The 23,308-nt window shown below is 42.2% G+C and overlaps 1 protein-coding gene across 1 annotated transcript in view; it reads right to left on the bottom strand.

Moving 5' to 3' along the window:
* kif13ba (kinesin family member 13Ba) overlaps positions 1-23,308 on the bottom strand; it is an 85,806-nt gene that overhangs the window by 33,624 nt on the left and 28,874 nt on the right. The window contains exons 4-9 of the mRNA XM_084042852.1: positions 17,188-17,200; positions 16,222-16,282; positions 12,921-13,013; positions 10,849-11,029; positions 7,602-7,689; positions 5,551-5,685 (exon numbers count right to left, since the gene is read on the bottom strand). Coding sequence (XP_083898978.1) covers positions 5,551-5,685; positions 7,602-7,689; positions 10,849-11,029; positions 12,921-13,013; positions 16,222-16,282; positions 17,188-17,200 — 571 coding nt within the window. The remainder of the gene's footprint in view (positions 1-5,550; positions 5,686-7,601; positions 7,690-10,848; positions 11,030-12,920; positions 13,014-16,221; positions 16,283-17,187; positions 17,201-23,308) is intronic.

Genomic DNA, 23,308 nt, shown 5'->3' with positions numbered 1-23,308 from the left:
GCTACCATTTTGCACTGTGTATGCTATTTTTGGCAAGAGGTTTTTTAACTGCTGTACCTGTGTTTTAAGCTCTTGTGTAATTGCTGCACGTCATGTTTTTCATAAGGCATAGCACACAGATGTTTAGTTTCTAAATTCATTAGTTTTTCTCTGTGTAGCCTATAGTCTCTATCATACATCAATAATGCAGGGAATGTACTGTATTACTGTAGTTTCTGTGGTCATTCATTACACCAATATTGGTCTATATCAATGCTGTTTTTGTAATCGTTTTGATTTAACGACACTCTATTACTTGATGTATTACTACAAGTAAGACGCGCGAACGCTGGAAGCGAACGCAGCTTGACTGTAAGCTGCTATATTTCAGCCACACTGTAGTAGTGCACTCTGGCGCACTCTGGCGGCTGCACACAGGTAGTGCAGCTGCTATATTTCAGTCACAGAGTTTCGAGTCACATGGGGGCGCGAGCCAATGAGAGCGTGAGTCACATGGGGGCGCGGCTGCACACATACTGCACACACACAGACAGAGTCACAAGCCGAGCCGAGTTACATAGTAGGCTCCACTTGGGCGGAGGCCGCCGCGCCTCCTTCCGCAACTACTAACAGTACCGTAGTTGTATTAAAACTTTTTTATTACCTTCTATTATTTGTACACTGTATGTGACATTGTCAACGTTCTAGCAGGCAGCCACATCAACATTTCACTTGTATGTATGTATGTACATGTATGATCATGTGGCAAATCAAATCTTTGAATCTATTCGTTTTAGTTGTGTGGTAAGTTAGTCTACTGTACCATACTCTTTGACAGGTAAAAAAAGGACCAATTTACTTCCAAAATGCATAAGTTGACTGATGTTAAGGTAGTGAAAATGTATTTTTTTAATTGAGAGAGAGTGAGAGAGTGAGAGAGAGAGACATATATATGCTGGCTCTCCCTCAGTCTATAACTCTAAAGGATGTATGCCATGCTATCTTTAGCATAGCTAGCCTTTCCTCTCTCTCTCTACAGTATCTACTCCTTTCCCCTCTCCAGACTTTTTAACCGCCTTCAACCTGGTGTACCTACAGTACATGTTGGCCATTTCTTTTTAAATAGTGAAAATAGCTGACATACAGTAGAAGCGTTGTCCTGTACAACTCACAAAATGAGCACCAGGTCTAACTAAACATCTGGTTAAATGATTGTCTCATGTTTGCCTGTTTTCCTTTACCACTGCTTGAGTACAGATGTTGACAATGACACAATAACAGTTTCACATGCGTTTGAAGTTTTGTAATAGCCACACTTACCCTTGTATCTCAGCATTTACTTTTTCTTATTTCACATGCTTTGAGTGTGAGATTTTGGACTTGGGAAAAACTATAGAATTCACAGCCGTCTCTCCAGTGGAGGGAACGTGTTATTAGGTCATTACTCCTTGTCCAGTAAGTAGATCAGGCCGGCAGCAAAGCCACACACTGGGCCAAGAGTCAGACTACTTCACAATAGCCTGGTGCGCCCTGACCCCTCGGCCTGTGTTACATTTTTTCACTTGGGCCCAGGATGTGCCGCATTGACGAGGCCCCCAGGAGCACAGCCACTGTTCCAGGGACAATTATAGGACTTTTGGTGTCAAGCGGTGCTTTTTCACTGCATGCAAGGTACTGGGTCAACTATATTCGCCTTTTTTTGTTTTCCATCGGGCAAACGTTGTGGATATAGTACCTGGCTGGTACTATTTTTAAATCACCTTAGTCAAAGTTCCAAGCGAGCTCAGGCGATACCATAAGGTGGCATGAAAACACTACAGACAAGTGACTGGAGAGTGGACAATAGTCACTAGTGCAGGGGTCTTCAACGTTTTCAGCCCAAGGACCCCCTAGCTGAGAGAGAGATGAAGCGGGGACCCCCTCTATTTTGTGTAAAATTGTGTTTTAGATTCAACTTTTTTTGTTTACGTTTACTGTTCTTTTTTCCCTCTACACCTATAACTCTTTGCCAAAAATAGACGATCTACAAGCTCACAACGCCTCGCATCGCGAGGCGTTGTGAGCTTGTAGATCGGCTATTTTTGTCTAAAGTTCTCCTCAGAAAAGGGATGCTAGGGTTCAAGTGGTTAAGGTAAAAAAATAAAATCATATCACACAAAGATTTGGCGGAGCCCCTGTAGTAACTCTGAGGACCCCCTAGGGGTCCCGGACCCCCTGTTGAAGACCCCTGCACTAGTGTCATTGCATCATGACCGACTCCCTGATAAGATAACTGCATGGATGCTCACAAACCTTTAAACTAGCCATTGTAAATGTGAAATGAATCAATATTGAGCAGTGTTGGTTTTAAGTTAAAGCATTCAAAAGTTCAGATATACTTTAATCTGAGTCCGATGATTAAACTTCGGCCAATGGAGACGCTTGCCCTGGACCTGTATGTATTTAATGTTGCGTTGCTAAAGCAGTGCCATAGATAAGAAGCTGTTGAATGGGTTCCTTCATTATCAGCTTCCCCACCACCAGCCTGCTCCCAGATCAGTACGTTTCACTATGATGAGACAATCAGACAAAAAAAATCCCCGGGCTGCTGGGCTTTGGCTATCTGGTTGTCTGATTGACCAACTGACTGACTCAACGACTGCCTTACATACTGTATTGACTGACTGACTGTCTGTCTGGTGGGCTGGTTGGCTGTCAGACGCTCCGAGGTCCTTTGGCAAACAGACCGGCTCCCTCTGTGTGTTATGTGGATAATGGGCTGGGTCAGCTGACTGACTTGCTGCTTCAGTGAGTAAGTCTGGCTGACTAGGGAAAACAGGGGGAGGCTAAAGGCTAAATTGTTCGTCATCGAATGACTTCATAGATTTTTTTTTCTTTTCAGCAGAAAATATATTTTTTTAAAACCCATTAAGGCCTGGAACGCATCTGTGTCATTTTTAGATTTGAGCTAAAAAGCATGATTTTACACTTTGGCTATTCAAAAATAGCAGATCTACAAGCTCGTAGCACGGCACCGAGTGCCGCGCTACGAGCTTGTAGATCTGCTATTTTTTTTAAAATCTTGAACATTTGTGCAAATCTTTGAATATATATATTTTTAAAGCGAACACTTTTAACTCAAATCTTTGCTTCTGGGGGTCCCTGGAACAAAATATTTTGAGATGGGGGTCAGCGGCCAAATACATATGATTTTGTGGGTCCTTGACATGAAAATGTTTGAGCACCACTGATATAGAAACATACGTTTTTTTTCAAAAAACAGTTAGGATTTAAAAGACATTTGTAGAATCGGCATCAGGTCTTAATGGGTTAAATCTATAAATTAGCCTCAACTCGGACTATAGCTAAAACTGAGCAGCCAGTCAACTGTCAATGACTTCGTGAGAAACAACAATGACTGACTCACGAGTCCTGCCCTGTAGACTAACTGGCTGGTGTAAACAGAGCAAATAGACACACAGCGGATCAGATGACAGACTTGAGTGACATAGCCGTTAATTATTAACAGTGTTTCCTGCCACACTTTTAGACCACACTGTGTCCTGGGCCGGGCGGCCTCCATGGAAACAAGTGCTCAGGCAGGAGGACCTTGTACTGGGCAAAGTAGGACAGGCTGAAAGGACTGACCAACTTTCAGATTCTCGTGCAACTCCGGCTACAAGCGCTACCGCACTCGGTACTGCAGGCTTTAAGGCTGCACGATATATTGAAAATGTACAGTACCTTCATCGAGGTATCGTCATATGCGATATACGTATCGTGGGAGACACGGCATTTGTCGCCAATTGCATTGGTGACGCAGCGTGAATTGGAGAAGTATAAATAAAGCTGAGCACAGTTGCTCCTCCCCGCCCCTCTCACACACACACACACACACACACACACACACACACACACTAACCTTGCTCACCAGGCTTCCACACAGTCAGACACACACACTCTTTCTCTCTCCCTCTCTCGCCTTGGATAAGACTGGAATGCTCATCAATACTACATCTCAATCTAACCTTTGTATGTAACCAAGCTGTTGCTGATGTCATCTCGAATTGGCCAAACTAAAATCCACGTGGCCGTGGCCTATTAGATTAGAGTAGCGATCTCTCTGTGGATGTTTTCAACCCAAATGCACATGTAACACTAGTTATTTGGTCCGTTGGTTCTCAAAGTGGGGTCCGGGGACCCCCAGGGGTCCTTGGGGGGGGTTTCCAGGGGGGTCCCCAGAAAAATGTGTTAATATAGCGTCACAATAATTTTAACCACTTTAACCTTTTATACTTTGGCCATTCAAAAATAGCAGATATACAAGCTCATAGCACGGCACTCGGTGCCGCGCTATGAGCTTGTAGATCTGCTGTTTTTGAAAAATTGTGAAAAAATTGTGAAAACCTTTGAATATATATTTTTTAAAGTGAACATTTGTAACTCAAACTCTATTTGCTCTGGGGGTCCCTGGAACACAATATTTTGAGATGGGGGTCGGCGGCCAAATACATATAATTTTTGGGGTCCTTGACACGAAAAAGTTCGAGAACCACTGACTTAGTCAGCCTTTGCCATGTTTTCCCATTCAACGATGGCAGGTGCCAGTACCGCTCCCGATTCGGCTACAATGGGAAAACACGGCACAATTTTCCATCCATATGACAGTATGAAGAAGTTGAAGGGATTGTAGTAGAAAATACTGAATGACTCAGTAGTAGTACAGGTTGGGAATATCTAGGTTACGCAGAGGAGAGTAAGGAAGGATCACCACAGCTAAAATAAGATGCTTCTACAGACCGAAGAAAAAAGTGCCACCACCGCAAGATTCATTTTAAGCAAAAAGGTTAGACTAACAATTACATAGTCAGGGAAGCACACACATTTTTACCTTGACACAAATAAAAACCAGACAGTGTTTGCTGAGCTTTTAAATTAGTTGCGGAAACATTAAATACAACAAACTCAACTGAAAGAATGCAGGGTACATGCAATCTGGCTGTCAGGATATGAAACGCATGTTAAAGCCACGTGTGTGTGTGTGTGTGTGTGCGCGTGTGTGTTTGCGTGTCTTACCCCAGACTGCTGGTCTTTCAGTGTGTGAGTGCATGTGTGTGCGCGTGCATATTAACCCAGACTGCAGGTCTTTCAGTGTGTGTGTGTGTGTGTGTGTGTGTGTGTGTGTGTGTGTGTGTGTGTGTGTGTGTGTGTGTGTGTGTGTGTGTGTATTTGGAAGCCTCGGTAATGACCATAAATCAGTTGTGAGGCCTGCAGATTGCAGGAATGCCCAAGCCAAGAGCTAAGGCATTGGCAAAATTCTGTTCAGTGTCTGTGATAATTGGCAGTCGCCATAATATGGAGGGTGCGATGCTTCCTGTACCCGTGATCTGTATCCTGAAATACTTGTCGTTGAATTTTACCAAGTTTGTGCATCTACTATTGTTTGTGTTCAAGAATTTCTTGTTAAATGTGAACGCAAATAAAGACGTTAAACGTGAGAGTGTGCGCGTACATGCATGCGTACATGCGTGCGTATTACCCCATACTGCACGTCTTTCAGCGTGCATGCGTGTGTGCGTGCGTGCGTCTTACCCCAGACTTCAGGTCTTTCAGTGTGTGTGTGAGGATGACGTTAAAGACGGCGTGAGACCGGCTGCTCTCCTCGTTCATGTTCGTGGCGGCGACGGTGCGAGACTTGTTCCCCTCCGACATCAGAGACTCGATGTCCTGTCAACACAGAACACAATGCTTGATGCACATGACAATAAGTGTCATCATTAACATTCACTATCATGCAGTAGGGTGGAGAAACAACCGAGTGTTGTCAGCGGTAATGAAGGTCCCATAATCACACTAAAGAACATTGCTTTAAGACCTGGGACGCATCTGTGTCAATTTTTTATTTGAGCTAAAAAAGCATTTTTTTTACACTTTGGCTATTCAAAAATAGCAGATATACAAGCTCGTAGCACGGCACCGAGTGCCACGCTACGAGCTTGTAGATCTGCTATTTTTGAAAAATCAGGAAAATTTGTGCAAATCTTTGAATATATATTGTTTAAAGCATTTAAAACATTTTTAACTCTATTCTTTGCTTCTGGGGGTCCCTGGAACAAAACATTTTGAGATGGGGCTCCGCGGCCAAATACATATCATTTTGGGGGTCCTTGACATGAAAAAGTTTGAGAACCACTGATATACATAAGTTTGTTTCAGAATACTGTTGGGATTTAGAAGACATTTGTAGAATCGGCTTCAGGTCTTAATGGGTTAACATTCACTATCATGCAGTAGGATGGAGAAACAACTGAGTGTTGTCGGCAGTAATGTAAAGGTCCCATAATCACACTAAAGAACATTGCTTTAATCTTGACAAACATGCATACTGAATGAAGAGGTTTTGTCAAAGCTGTCATCTGTATAATTATACAAAAAAAGGTAAACGAATGGCTGCTGTGACAAACCATGTTCTATATAACATTCTGGATGGATGATGTAATAACAGAACATCTGCTAAGGTTGACGCTGATAGCAGCATTGGAAGACAATGTGATTGATCTTATACAGTATGTGCACTTGTCTTATTTAGGATGGTTATCAGTTATGAACAGTAGGTATTGCAATCTAATTGGTTAATCTGTCGCTAAACAATCCAAGCCTGTTTAGAAAAGTAACTCATTATTAAATCTCTCTGATAATCAAATCAAATAATTAAAAAAAACAATCATTATGTCAACAATCGGGCTGTGAATTAATGAATGTATTTGGTGATAAAAGGAAAGAGCACATCAGCACTTCCACAACATATAGCTGACACAATATCACCAAGGATAAAAACACAATAATCTATACTATTGCCCAATTCTCAGTATAATAACAAAACACAAAAAAACTAAATACAGCTACATAAAAGCTGTAACTCTATATAGTATGTTTTTTAAAAAAGCATAGCGCTCAAGGATACAAGCCACTGAACAGATGATGTATTCTTAACTCTTTAAGACCTGAAGCCGATTCTACAAAATGTCTTCTAATACTAACAGTTTTCTGAAAAACTATTGTTTCTACATCAGTAGTGTCTCTCGTCACGGACCCCCATCACAAAATATCTTGTTTCAGGGACGCCCAGAAGCAAAGAATAGAGTTAAAAATGTTCGATTTAAACAATATATATATTCAAAGATTTGTGCACATTTTCACGATTTTTCAAAAATATCAGATCTACAAGCTCATAGCGCGGCACTCGGTGCCGCGCTATGAGCTTGTATATCGGCTATTTTTGAATAGCCAAAGTGTAAAATAATGCTTTTTTAGCTAAAATCAAAAAGTGACACAGATGCGTTCCAGGTCTTAATGGATTAATCGAATTCCAGGTGAGTGGTGCATTAAAATGCATCACCTTCTCGCTAGAATAACAGAAACTAAACTTGTAGGGACTTGTATAATCAGGTCGTCTTGTGTATGATTGTTGTATGCTGTGTGCTAAAAGAGATTACACGTGCACAGCAAAATGTCATTCTGAACAGTGCAATATTAGACCTGTAAAGGTCACAGTTTGCTGCCTATGTAGCCAGTTTTCTGTAAAAGGGCATAATAATACATTTAAAGTGTGTAACATTAGCATCTGACATAAGAGCCGTTACCTTATAGCAGGCCACAGCCAGCCGAGACAGGCCGTCCACATACGGTCCCAGGACCTTATGTTCCCTCACTCTCAGGGCCTGTCTGCTCCTGGAAAAAGACACATGAAAATGTGGTTTAAAAAGACACGTCCATATTAGGAAATTGGAAGGTACCTGACGATTCAATTCGATTCCGAGGGCTACGATTCAATTAAATTGCGATTATTGCAATTCGCGATTAATTTACTTCCATTATCTTTTATTGATAATAAAAACTAATGGAAGAGATGTGTCACTGTCAGCTGGAAGGTTATATTTGCCAACATCAACAATTGCAGAAAACCAACAATAAAATAAACAAGTCCTTTTTTGTAAAATAATACTGACTTATAACAAAGGCTTCTCAATATTCTGATAACCAACCAAAATATGGCTGCTGCTCTGTGCAATTAGCGATATGATGAAAGAAATGATCGATTTTTGACATTTGTGAATCGATTCATAATCGTCCATGTCCGAATCACGATTAATTGCTGAATCGAATATATTTTCCACCCCTAGTCCATATAGGTCACAGTCATTAACTCTTTAACTGCCTGAGTATATACACAATCTACCCCCAGAGAAAATACATTGCAAAAATAGGTAAAATGTGAATTTTGTCTCCGTTTATTTTTTAACATTGAAGTGAATGGAGCAGAAAATCTTCGCATCGCGTTATCTCTTGCTTCCTTTGTGATAAACGAAAAAATAAAATAAAATAAATAAAATAAAAAAATAACGTTTTTCTCGTCGATGGCAGGCTGAGCCATGCAGAGAAAAACGAGAAATCTCGTCAATGGCAGGAAAAGAGTTAAGGAAAAAGACAAGACTTGTTTTTATATTATGCGTGATTCCTAAATGTGTACGGCCTGCCCTGTATAGTTGCCAAATTAGGAAACAATACACAGGTAAAATTAATAGGAGGGGGGTGTTGAATGTGCATTTTTTTGTTGTCGTCATGGGGATCTGTGACATTATGGCATACTGTACATGGGCAACTAGCGGCCCGCGGGCCACATGCGGCCCCGACCTTCACTTAATGCGGCCCGCAGGTTAATATCGGAATACTGATATATTATTGATTTCAGCTGTTACAATTCTATTCTCTTTTTTATGTCCAATGTATTTAAGTTAAAAAAAGTTAACATAAGTATAACTAAATGCATTTGAAATTAAATACAAATTTTACTTTTCAGGATTCCAATTCAAAAATAGCAGATCTGCTATTTTTGCTACTTTTATGTGACATAGAATGGCCCGACAGTCAGTATATGCAATGTGGCCCTCTGGAGTGAGTGTGGAAATATAGTGGCCCTCTCCATCATCAAAGCTGCCCACCGCTGCATTATGGTTACATCTCACTGACAATGTTGTCTCCCCAAGCTTATGTTTTACATTGTTATCACTCATCACTTGAGATGTCAATAACCTTAAAGACCAGTCCATCTAATAAAACCCTGTGCTGAAAAAACAGCCATACCCTATTAAACCCCTCCTAGAGAGACAGAGCTTCATCGTTCTGCACTACATGGCTATAGCTCCATATGGCTGTCAGATGGTATGCCGCTGGACTGGCCGTTTTTAACAAGGTTAAAGGTCATGTGGGGACAGGGGCAGGTCAGAGGTCGGCGGTGTCTGGGTTCAGGAGGCCCTTTTGCTGACAGAAACACAAAGGCCCATGCGGATAGGGGCCCCCCGGGGTCCTGATTTACTGACGACCCAGGCTGGACATGAACTCTATGAGGAGACATTGACCACTTCTCTGTCAGCGAGCAGAGGGCAGGAAACTAACAAAAAAAAAAAAAAGCGCTCAAGGATACAAGCCACTGAAAAGATGATGTATTCTTAACCCTTTTAATCATTTGGGTCATTTTAAAATGTCTTTGGCTATTCAAAAATAGCAGATATACTGTACAAGCTCACGAGTGCCGCACTATGAGCTTGTAGATCTTTTTTTTTTTTGAAAAATCCAGAAAATGTGTGCAAATCTTTGAATATATATATTTTTAAAGCGAACATTTGTAACTCAAATCTTTGCTTCTGGGGGGTCCCTGGAACAACATATTTTGAGATGGCGGTCCGCAGCCAAATACATATCATTTTGGGGGTCCTTGACAAGAAAAAGTTTGAGCACCACAAAAAAAAACGTTTAAGAAAAAAAAAACTGCTTCCTTAGAAGCAAAGATAGCAGATCTACAAGCTATGAGCTTGTATATCTGCTATTTTTGAATAGCCAAAGAAATTCATAACGATAAACCTCATCTGTATAGCATCTGTCATACAGAGAATGTAACTTGAAGTCCTCCCCAATACCGACAATGTACAAAAAGTCAACTTTTTTTTGATAATGGTAAAACTCTGCTCTGAAACTAAAATAGCTCACTGACATCCTGATTTACGGCCAGCCTGCTGGACATGAACTCTGTGGACATCAGCCAGCTGCCTGTCCCTGTCTATATACTAGTGAGACGAGACGGTGCACAGTAAAATCTGGAGTGTTAATTCAAATAAAACGATATAAAAACGGGCCCTAATCCGTCTATTTTTTACAGTTTATCGAAATAGCTTACGCCATTGTTTCATTTAGTTTACCATTTGGCATCCTTGCTTGAAGTACTATTAACACATTCACTACCAGGGGCTTTCTAATACTGGAAGGTAACTTTTGCCAGCATTTTAAACATTTTGATAATGCTAATCACCGAGGAAATCACTGTGCTTACGTGGAGGAAAAAAAATGTCATCGTGACCTCCCGTTCTCTTGTTATACCCAGATGAAAATAGCATGTTTCGCCACATAGTAAAAAAAAAAAAGTACAAAGGAGCCGAGATACAGTATTGTAAAGTAATAAGTTAACCAGGGAGTGAATGGAGCAGTAAATCTTCGGATGACGCTATCTTGGGTTCGGGACGTTTAAAAAAAGAATAAAAAAAGAAAAAATGTGGATGACAAAGGTTTATAGTTTAAATAGTCGCTCTATGGTTTACTAGTGACTTTTCTATGCTTACTGTAGCTCCCTTGCTAGCTACAGCTGACTAGTGTGTGTACTATCGTGCATATTCCATTTCAAGTAGTTCATTTGGATGTCACATAATAGCATAAACCCAGTAACAAGTGTCTCATTGACCTTTGATATTGAGGAATTATCTTCTGGAACCAACATGCTTTCAAGAGGTCAGATTTGGGAGGTGGAAAAGCGAGGAGAGGGTTGTGTGTGTGTCGTACCCTTTGGGGTCAAGGAGGTCTCGGACCTTCTCGTTGTAGATCTCCATGTAGGAGACCTCCACAGTGAAGCTATTCTCCTCTCTCTGCTCCTGCACGGTGCGCTCGAACAGTGCACTGCACAGCCTGGGGATCAGACCGGGGCTGTCCACAGAGCCCATCATGGTGTACGACTTCCCCGAACCTGGAAGATAAGACACGCACATTATGTTCTGTACGCACATAGATGTATACGCGTTCAAGCCCACGCACGTACCGACAGACACACCTGTACAGTCAGGGGACATGCACATACAACCAGGGTTGCCAGATCTGCTTATTATAATTCCCCGCAAGATTTTATTTGAAATTAGCCGATCTACAAGCTCACAACGCGTCGCATCGCGACGCGTTGTGAGCTTGTAGATCTGCTATTTTCAAATAGCTGATGTATAATGTTAAAGTGCTCATTAGGCCCATAGTCGCTTCTTTTGGGCTGCTTTCCCTAGACCTGGTTGCTTGTTTCTCTCACAGAATCTGGCAACACTGCACACGACATAGCAAGCGTTACTGTCATGAGCAAATACACAGCCTAAGATGAGAGTGATGATGTTACTTGCTTACAAGTAGAAAGACCTGGCCAAGAAATATTCACCATATGGGCACTTTCCAAACATCTCGTTGCAAAAACATAATGTTTCTCTACTGGAAGGATGGATTCCTTATATCGATCCCCCGGTTATTATATATTCTGCTGTACTATAGTGTCTCAAGAAAGGTGTGTTGGCTCCCACAATGTTCAAATGCTTTCACTCAACGGTCTGCAACTCTGAAAGTGAGTCAAAAATAAAGCACATCATTTCCTCAGTTTTGCCTTTGCAGTCATGTAAATAACTCCTACTGAAAACTACATTAGTCAAAGGCAATCTAGCTAGCTGCTTAGCAGAAATATAATTAAAAACATATTTTTAAAAATATTCTTTGTGAACACTGCATAATTGGTCGAATACCCTTCCTGTCTGAAGAGCAGGTGACAGCTTCCTGTTGTCAACTTTTACTATCTATAGCATTTGAAGATCGTGTAATAGATTAAACACTGAATTTTGCTGCATGTACAACTTGTTATGAAGGACCCGTCACCATAATGGGAGAACTATTGATAAACCCTGTTTACCAGCTGTCTACATACAGTATGAACAAAGTTATGGAAATAAAAGTTTGGTTTCAATGGAAACTTGCTTACGCGAAGCTCTCTAAAAAGGTTTGCCAAGTGCTTTACCAATCAGTTAAGATGACAAGACAACTAGCGCTGCTTCCTACCCGACTCCTCTAAACATTTAACCACATGAACCCCAGTGTCCCGATTCTGGACATGTCAACCAAAAAACTCACAACGGATTGCAGCATGACGCATTGTGAGATTGCGGATAGGCAATTTAATGTTTTAATGTTAGCATCTCTGGCTCCTAGATCTTCAGAATGTGAGAATCCCACAACAAGGACATTAGACACCATTAGAGACCATAGCGAACATTGGGTCTGTTCCCAGTTTTTAAAAGATAGCATATCCGTTTCCTGTTCATTTTCCCATAGCTTTGTTTGATTGGCTCAGCAGCAGGTTTGAACTGGAAACACACACGACACCTTCACATGCGTTTCCAGTTCAAATCTGCGGCGAAAGGAAGCTATGAGAAGATGAACTGGAACAGGAAACAAGGTGTGCCACCTTCTGAAAACTGGGACTAAAGTTATGCACAGAGCCTGTTTCTCACCCCTCTGGTATGATTACCCTTCTCACCACTCCTCAATTCCAGTTCCAAGAGAGAATGTATACTGGTGCATTTCTATTTAAATTCTAGCCAATTAGCTGGTGCACAGCAACTGTGGAACAGGCTTTAGTTCCGGGGATCAGAAACATTCCAATCAGCCAATAGGAAAGGAGTAATAGAGTCAAGAGTCGTTTGTATGATCATACAAACGTCATGGAGAGAGCTGAGAAGAGTACCAGAGGGTTTTATTCATTCATATATTTTTTAAGTAAACGACTGATACAGGGATTTGATGCAGGAGCTTGAGTGTGTTGATGAGTACTTTACCTGTCTGTCCGTAGGCAAATATACAGGCATTGTAGCCAAGGAAGGCATTGTGTAGAAGACTCTGCCCAAGGCACTGGAACACTACCTCCTGACCTGCAAAATGACACACACACACACACACACACACACACACACACACACACACACACACACACACACACACACACACACACACACACACACACACACACACACACACACACACACACACACAGAGATGTTAAACAATGGCCATTTCAATTAAATACATTTGAGCTATCGGATCAAAAAGAAAAAAGGATGTTGAGACATTTCTATAAACCACATGAACCCTAGCGTCACCATTGTGGACATGTCGTAATAGGAACATTATGCAAAAATAGGTTGTGACGCTTGTGAGCTTTGGGCTATTCGCGAAGAGATTTGGTGTAGAGGCAGAAAGGAGGGGACCAAGTATTGACCCCTGGGGGACCCCGGTCAATGAAGTATATAGGGTTTAAGCGGTTAAAGATTATTTTTAAGAAGTTGCTTTATCATTTTGACAGTACACTGGAGATAGAACAACCTGGGACACATCTGTGTCATTTTAAGATTTGAGCTAAAAATACATAATTTTACACTTTGGAAAAAATAACAGATATACAAGCTCATAGCGTGGCATCGAGTGCCGCGCTACGAGCTTGTAGATCTGCTATTTTTGAAAATTGTGTGTGAAAATCTTTGAATATACATATTCTTTTAAAGTGAACATTTGTAACTCAAATATTTTCTTCTGGGGATCCCTGAAACAAAATATTTTGGGACCGCGATGGGGTCCGTGGCCAAATACATTTTGGGGGTCCTTGACATGAAAAAGTTTGAGCACCACTGATATAGAAACACACATTTTCAGATAAATGTGGATTTAGAAGACAAGAGACATCAGAGAGTCTGTGTGATAGACATGGCAGTCGGCTTAGCCATCACACAGCGTCCCACCAGGATTAAAGTCAGGAGTTTTAATTTAATCAGCGTTTTATTGTTGCTGTAAACTATATGCAGGGTTTCTCGCGGTGGCCTCCCGTGGCCTCAAGCGTACCGAGACGACAGTTATCCGGTGTGGTTATCGATCGCAACGGCAATGAAGCGGCGGTAGATTTTCAAAGTAGGAACACATAGAGCAACATGTTGAATCAGCATGTGCTGTTAGCAGCACTCACTTCCCAATAAAAGAACGGCTAAGCAAACAACTGACAGCTTGTTATTTATTATGCAGCCTAAAAGTAATACTGGTAACAAGTATCTTTAAAGGAGGCACACCATGAATTAAAAAAAAAAAAAATGATATTTAATATCATATGGTGTATGTCCCTCAAACCATTTTCAAAAGGTTTGAGCCTAAATCAACACTCAGATATACTCATCCCAAGTCAATTCTCTCAGGCTTATAAAGCACTTTCAGCTGCAATACCAAAACATCCTGTTGGGCAGTGGGGTGCTACTGAGCAATTCTGTCTGTCAAAATACATGGGCAGAATGTTTCGTGATGTAAGCAAACATGCCATTCTGAGATGGCCTGTTCAGACACGCCCATTCTGAAAATCTCTGAAATGAGAATGAATGACTGAATGTTAAAAAAAAAAATTTTTTGGGGTACAAGAGACACTGGGGAGCCCAAAAAATACCAACAAAAATTTTAAAAAAAAAGTGAAATTCATGGTGTGTCTCCTTTAAAAATCTATTAGAAATGTTATCTAATCTATTCATTATGGATTTTAAGCAGTGTAGGAAATGTATGGAATTTTGTAGAGGTACATTTCCCTAGTTTAAAATCTACGGCATTTTATAATATTTGGGGGTACTTTGTAAAACTAGAGTTCAGGCCAATTGGTTGGATCTGCGGCTGTGGACAACTGGATATCCACACGTCCAAATATGGACATATCGGTCAGATTATCGCTTCTGGATAACCGGATAACCTTCAACTCACCGGCAGACACCGCACTCCCTCGAGTCTTTGACAATGTGCATGCCGAGTCAGTCGGCCACATATATGCACATGACCATATTATTTGCATAGCGGTCAAATCTGTTGCTCTGGACAACCGGATCTCCATATATGCCTATATATGGGCATAATAGGTTTACTTTGTTTATGGCTAATGTCCGAGTCATAGTGACACGCGTACGCCTATATATGGGCGTATCAGGTTTGTTTATGGTTATGTCTGAGTCAAAGGGACGTGGCCGTGGTCCTGCCGATATATGGGCATATGTAGGCAGGACCTACAAAGTAGCATTTGAATCAATTTCAGTGAGTGATTTCAGAAGCAAAGGGAGCCCTTTGCCCCTGTATACTACATTGACAACAAGTACTATACACTAACAAGGAAGAAACATCAAACGCTAGGGACATTCAGTCGTGGCACTGTGTGACAGCATGGAACGTATAATTACATACAGTTTAAATTAGGTTATGACAACAGTAAAAACCTCTATATTGATAGTAAGGACTCTTTGAAACGAATCGTTAAATCCAACGAGCAGATCTATGTGACATTTACATGTGAACTGCAGACTCTATTAGAGATGAAAGGATGAATAGAGGGGCAGTAGCCCATTAATAACACTACATTATACCGTCTAGTTTATAGTCTACAGTCTACACATACAGAGGGGAGTGGGGGGGCAGAGAGAGACAAGCGGAAGACAGAGAAAGAAAGAAAAGGTGAGAGATAACATTTAGAACATGGCTCAGACAACAGCTGACATTTACAACAGCAAACTGCGCGTGCGCACACACACACACACACACACACACAAATGGGTAGCTATAAATATGTTCTTCAGAAATATTATCACATGGGGAATATGAAACTGATAGCAGTGTATTGAGCAAACAATCTGAATCCATAATCAGACTATGGCTTCAGTGCATCCTTAATGACTTAGCAAAATAGGGAGTTATTGTCAATAACATCCTAATAATACATCCCAACAGTGACACAAAGTCAATGGTGAAACATGGGAATCAATTTATCTACTGTTTGCATACACACACGCATTATCAAATGAATGCATTTATTAAACACACACATTGTGATAACGATAAATAGGAACTTGTTAAACATTAAAGGGATATTTCACTTTTAAATAAAATAAACATTAGAAGAATGTATGAAAAATAAATGAATAAATAATGGTAAAATCACGCCCCCCTCACACATTAGAAGGATCTTCTAATGCGTGAGGCGTTTGGGATTTGTGTTTATTTTATTTGAAAGTGAAATATCCCTTTAATATGTTTCTTAAGAAATTTGTCATTGTGTCTGGATATGCTTACCTGCAAATTTGTCCTTCTCAGACTCATCCATGGACCAGAAACAGTAGTCATAGGCAAAGGTCTGAAAGAGATACAGAAGGGGAAAAATACATCAATTGACAGACAAGACAGAAAGAGAAGGATCCGAGTGTGACAATCAAACTGCAAGACAGTTACAGTGTCACAGACAACTTTAAAAGAGGAATAGTGGCTTCATTGCCACCAGAAAGAAAATCACATCCCAAGGATAAACAGTGCAGAAGACATTTACAATGAATACCCATTAGATCTTTGTGTGCGAAACATGAAGGGTAAAACACCAAACATGCAGGTACCAGCATTAGGAACTTAGAAGTTTGGACAGAATTATACACATTGTGTTTAGCCTTCAAACAAGCCCGGAAGTCCAACTTGTCAAGTTGTCTCTCAGAGGGATTACAGAGGGAAAGAAAGTAACGTGGACATTATGAATAAACAAAGCATTAGCCAGTTAAAAGTACATTATTATAGACCAGTGGTTTTCAAAGGTATTGTGCACAAGGCAGTGTCATGGGCAAGTGTGTTATTTTCAAAAAATAAATAGTAATTTTTGGGGGAAAATACAAATACAATAAATCATGAATAACATTTTCATCTATTACATGCCGATAATAGTGACGCCAGGTTGAAAGTGGTTAAAAACATTATGGGGTGTGTAGAATGCAATAGAATGTAATAGTTGTCAGGAAGCAGCAACTACTGTACAGTATATTTGTTTGCGAGTATTTTTGTGAGCAATTTCATCGCCGATAAATCTGGACATTTATTCAAAAACAGCACATTGTGATGTGTGTGAGCTTGCCTTGTAGATCTGCTGTTTTTTGCTATTCTTGCGTGACACCTTCGTACAACGAAGTATAAAATAGGGCTCAAGTGGTTAACTAACCGTGTGTGTGTGTGTGTGTGTGTGTGTGTGTGTGTGTGTGTGTGTGTGTGTGTGTGTGTTACCTTGGTTTGACTCCTGATGATGTTTTGCAGGAGAGGTCACAAGTTCACATGGGGATCACACGGAGGAGGTGAGAGAGACAGACAAAGAGAAAACATTTAGAACACGGTTCAAACCACAGCTTTGACATTTACTACAGTGTACACAGACTGCATCTACAGTCAGTGTATAAGCCTTCTGGTCCATTTAATTTAGTATATACACTGGTTTAAACATGCACACACAATATAATCCCTAGCTACATTGATCAAATACTAAATACATTCTGGTCGATTTTGTTCGTTTTTGCAATTAATTTTGTAGATCGAGTTGAGTTGTAGATCGGGGGTGAGTGAGTGAGTGAGTGAGTGAGTGAGTGAGTGAGTGAGTGAGTGAGAGAGAGAGAGAGAGACAGTGAGAGAGTGAGTGAGGGAGAGAGAGAGTGTGTGTGAGTAAGTGAGAGAAACAGAAGGGCAAACAACAGAGGCATCAAGAGTAGGGCACAGATACTGAGTAAGGAACTGGGTTAACAACAGCACAGGAGAGACAGAGCGAGAGAGAGCACACGAGAGGGAGAGAGAGAAAGAGAGACTGAAAGTTATGTCCAGATAATGAGAGCACCCATAGGCTGTAGGGACTAGGGAGATAATGTACGCAAAATGAAGTAAAGAGCTTTGTCTTTCTACAGTAGGAACACACAGAAGTCAGTAATGTAGAGGCAAATATTTAGGCCAGAGGCAGAACTACATTGCAGACCGTCTGAGCCACCCTCACCACGCATATGCACACACACACACACACACAGCCTCAGACAGTCCAACCACAGGCCTCAGGCTCGGACTGGTATTAGGATGCACATTAACACAGCAAAGCCTGTTTGAGAGTACATGTGTAAAAGACATGTTGTGTTTCCAGCTAAAGCTAAATATACAGCGTAGCCACTAGCCATACCAGTTAGCATTCAAAAGCTAGCTGTTTAAAATCACTGGGGAGAAAGTGAGAGGGGTGACAGAATGAGAGGAGTGAGACGGTCAGGGAGGTGAGACAGTGAGAGGGGTGAGACAGTGAGAGGAGTGAGACAGTGAGAGGAGTGAGACAGTGAGAGGGGTGAGACAGTGAGGGGGTGAGAGAGTGAGGGGGATGACTGATGGTAGGAAGGAATTCCAGCGTTCACCACTTCAACTGAGTGCTGAGTCATCAGCCGGGGTGTGTCAGGAGGAATGGAAGAAACCCTTAGGAAAGCACACACATACTGTACAGTAAATACACAAGAACCTGGTCGTCCGACAGATTTGTCAAGGCCGATACTGTTACTGTATCCAATATTTTGGCAAACTGGCAGGCTGATAGAATCTTCTTGTACCTTTAAAAGGCATCTGATTCCACTGTCTGCACACGTGTCTTTCATTCTAGAAAGGCATGTTTATTGTTTACCGTATAAAAAAAAAAGATATTTCAAGACAGTCTAAAGATGCAGTGTAGCCAGTTTGTCAACAAATGAGAAAAATATGTGGAGAAAGAGAGGGGAAAGTTTTAGTTTTACGGTTTATGAGAAGAAGAGAGTATATTGGACAGCACAATTGCTACCAACTCAACACTCTGCTCAACTTGACCCTACACTACACCTTAGTGAAAGTTGCAAAGTGATAGCACACATGACTGATGTGTTGCTGTAGCGCCACCATTCGGACCATAATTAGGTACAATTAGTACCAAATCTTGGTGTAGTAGTCATGGACTCAACACAATAACATAGTCCTTATCACCTTAAGAATATAACAAGAATTAAAGGAGTTATGACTCAGCAACATTTAGACAAACTTGTATCTTCAGTAGACTTGACTACTGTAGCGGTGTCTTTACAGGTCTCCCAAAAGAAAGTAATGATCAGACGACTGTAGTTTCAGAACGCTGCTGCTCGAGTCCTTACTATTACCAAGAAAGCGGATCATATAACTCCAGTTCTTAGATCTTTACACTGGCTCCCTGTCTGCAAAATAAATGATTTCAAAATACTACTGTTGGTTTAGGGCCAAAATAATAGCAAATAGTAGCGTCCCCAGGAATTACATTTAGGGCAGGCGAGATGTTTTTGCGCCCCGCCACCCCCCCCCACCCCCTCTCAAAAATCGGCGACCGAAAACAGGCGAAAGTGGACACGCAGTGTTCAGTTGCTATGCACCACATATCTAGAACAAACTCCCAAAAAACTGCAAGTCCACTACAAGCCTTAGCTCTTTAAAAGCTAAAATCCTTTTGTAATTGTATTTTCTTCCGTTTTATTGTTGTACTAGTTTGTCTTTATTATTATACTCAAACGTCCCATAATTAATGTTCATAATGTTTATTTGGCTTTGCCTTGTCTTAATTGTGCTGTCTTAATGCTTAATGATTTGTGTAGAGCACTTTGAACTGCCTTGTGTTGAAAAATGTACTATACAAATAAAACTTGCCTTGCTGGCCAACACAATGCCAGTTGAGGAAGTTTGGCATATAGGACTGGACCTATGTGCCAAAATGTATTTTTGTTTTTTTTAATACCCATCACATCCCACGGGGGGAACCTCAGTTTTCAGCTTCACCCAGCTGAGTGCTGCCCACAGAGGAGCGCGGGAGCAGTTAGGGGTTAAGTGTTTTGCTCAGGGACGTTTCTCAACACATTGCTGAGAGCCGGAATCCTACCTGTGGACCTGGCTCACTAAGCATTCAGCTATGGCCGCCCCAATTGTCATGCATGGGAAGATAGAAGGTTAGATAAGACGACTCAGAGATGCAAGAGGGACCGGCAGCATAGCCTGCGTGACCCCTAAAAAAAATTGCCATGTCAGCATGAGCCCGATACGGTACAAATGCACCGATATGGCCCATACTGTATATCAGTCAATCTGATATATTGGACTATCACTTACACATATTTACAGTAAATGTTCACAAAAAGAAAACACATGATACACCACCACATATACAGTACACATGGTCCATGAAAGCATGATGTAGGGCGTGCAATACAGTATGCTCAGCTACAGTACAAAGCCATCAAAATACTGCTGCTGTGACATTCAATCACTTCTCCACAACAGACAACAGCAGCAGTGCTCCAACATAGTAAAACCCACAGTGTTAATTTTACTGTAAAACCACAGTGTTAATTTAAAACTCTAAAACCAAAGAGTAATTCATTTACACTTTCAGAGTTAAATGAACTGGATTCCTGTGTGCTGTCAACAAACCCACTGAGCAATTAAAGGCCTAAGTGGCCATGACCTCTTGCTGCTAGATTACAGAATACGCACGCACGCACACACACACACACACACACACACACACACACACACACACACACACACACACACACACACACACACACACACACACACACACACACACACACACACACACACACACACACACACACACACACACACACACATAAATAAAGACTTATAGATTTTATCGCCAAGGATGTTCTTACAATGATTTTCTTTTGAGCACCTGGAGCAGAGATTACCCAACATGGTGCTTACCACAGAAGATTCAAAGAACAGAGTATGATGGATTCAAAGAACAGAGACTGACATTCTAGAAAAGGCGAATCGGACTCCGTTCTAGGAAGAAGTGAAATAGACCCAGGCCAGGGCACAAGAAGCATCATAATCAGTTTGACAGTCTGTGAACCTATAACCATTTAATTTCAGGTCATGCAACCAATCCCCTTGACTATCACGCTCAATCAACTCACAGTCACACTTTTCACATGCGATCCAACACGCAACTGGTTTTGCTTATCATCCCCTCTGTTGAATCCATTTACAGAGCATGTTTTACACATCATTTACACATCACGTCTGATAACACTCCCAGTATGCTGCCATTACAAAGCAGCATGTTATCAACCACACGGCAGTGTAGCAACATGCACCACCAGTCCACACAATCACTCCCAGTCCTTTTTAGATTTGAGCTAAAAAGCCATTATAACAATGATAATCGACTGGTTCTTTAGAACCGGACTCAAGAGCTACTTTGAAGGCCTAGCTGGGTTGTAAGGCCAGCTAGTCGTCCTGAATATGCAATCTGTGATTAACTGGGTTGTAAGGCCAGCCAATCTCCTGGTACTCGGGAGAGAGTTAAGATGTCTCTCGGAATCGCTCTGGAATGTCCCTATCTGAGAGGTTTCGAGCCTCTTCTTATAATGCTGGCTTGCGGTCCTGACATCACTATGATGATGTCAGATAGTGTCAGACGTCTCCATATATGGAGCTGCCGATGTTAGTTATGGTCAAATATGGGATCAAGACTTCAGCCCTGGACGTGATGGCTATGTCTATACATGGAGTTTCGGGGAAGGGTTCGCTGATGTCAGACTCCGTACATATGGCACGTTTGGGTCTCTATGACGACTTTGCAGGTCTATTATCTCCATCTATGGGGATCTCCATATATAGGCTATTGCTGGCAACTATGCCCTGAATGTTTCCTAAGTATGCCCTGAATGTTCGTAACAGCCGCCCCACGGTTTTACCATGGAAAAACGTAAACATTTCAAGAACATTCCTGGCATACGCCGCCCCACGGATTTCCGGTGGAAATACGTAAACATTCCAGGATGTTCCCTAGCATCCGCTTCTTTCTCCTATTCCTCCTTTCGGTCTGCCATCTCGGTCTGCCATTTCGGCCGTACTTGGAGGTTTGATCGGTAATACCTCCAGAAATATTTCCAGAACTGGTCGGCGAGGATTTGGCTGTGTCTCCATCTTCGTCTGCTCATCATTTCTGACTCATCATGCAGTACTTGCAGTAGAGATGCGTCCCGCCGCCCCATGAGGAGGATATTTTGCCGCCCCGTGCAGAACTTGGAGCTCCCTCACAGTTCTGAGACGTCATACCTCAAGCTGTCCAGACAAAAAACCATCCTCTGGGAGAATGGTCCACGTAAAGGAACCCATCGGTGGTATGCATGATCTTGGTGACAGGTCGTGATCCGTCGTTGGTCGTTGGTTGATTGTCACGGCTCTCGACCTGCGGTTGTCTCTAGACCTGCGGGTGTTCATCCTCTCCAGGCCCCTGTCCTTCTTTCGTCCATTCTCGAGATCGTACGTCATGGAGAATGTCCAGATGGGTTAGGTTGCATTGTGAGTATTTCTTGAGTAGGCCGCAATCCCTGGCCCGGTGAGATCTACGTAGGTCTCTGCCACCAGGAGGGCTTCTTCCAGCTTCAGATGGTCGCATAAAATGCGGAACCTGAATCGTTCTGAGGTGTTGGGAGGGAATGCATCATTCAATGCTCCCTTCAATCTTGTGAATTCTCTAGGATCCGGAGAGGCGAACACCGGTATGATGGGTACCGGTCCCCGATAGAAAGTCTCCCCTGGAGGGCCATGTCGCCGCTTAACGGGAGTTCTCGACCGGTGCCTCCTTGCCAAACCCCAATTGGTTGAAGAAGAACTCTGCCTGGAACGGGTCGCCCTCTGGAACTGCCGTTCGCGCCTCGAGTGTCGTCTACTGCGTGCCGAACTCTGATCGGTCGCTGGAGGAACTTAATAATAATAACTTGGATTTATATAGCGCCTTTCAGAAACCCAAGGACGCTTTACAGTACACACAATAAACACATTAATTGCCAAACGCTTGAGTAAATAAGTGTCTCTTCAATGCGGAACTTACCCTGCGTGCCGAACCCTGATCGGTCGCTGATGAGCTCTGCCTTGAACGGGTCGCCCTATGGGACCGTCGTTTAGGCTTCGAGCAGCGTCTCCTGCGTGCCAAACTCTGATCGGTCGCTGATGAGCTCTGCCTTGAACGGGTCGCCCTATGGGACCGTCGTTTAGGCTTCGAGCAGCGTCTCCTGCGTGCCGAACCCTGATCGGTTGAGGAGGAATTTACCCTGCGTGCCGAACTCTGATCGGTCGCTGATGAGCTCTGCCTTGAACGGGTCACCATACGGGACCGTCGTTTAGGCTTCGAGCAGCGTCTCCTGCGTGCCGAACCCTGATCGGTTGAGGAGGAATTTACCCTGCGTGCCGAACTCTGATCGGTCGCCGATGAGCTCTGCCTTGAACGGGTCACCATACGGGACCGTCGTTTAGGCTTCGAGCAGCGTCTCCTGCGTGCCGAACCCTGATCGGTTGAGGAGGAACTGGAACT

The sequence above is a fragment of the Gymnoscopelus microlampas genome, assembly GCF_963454915.1.
Source record: "Gymnoscopelus microlampas genome assembly, chromosome: 1".
Lineage (NCBI taxonomy): Eukaryota > Metazoa > Chordata > Actinopteri > Myctophiformes > Myctophidae > Gymnoscopelus > Gymnoscopelus microlampas.
This window is presented reverse-complemented; position numbering and strand designations above follow the sequence as displayed.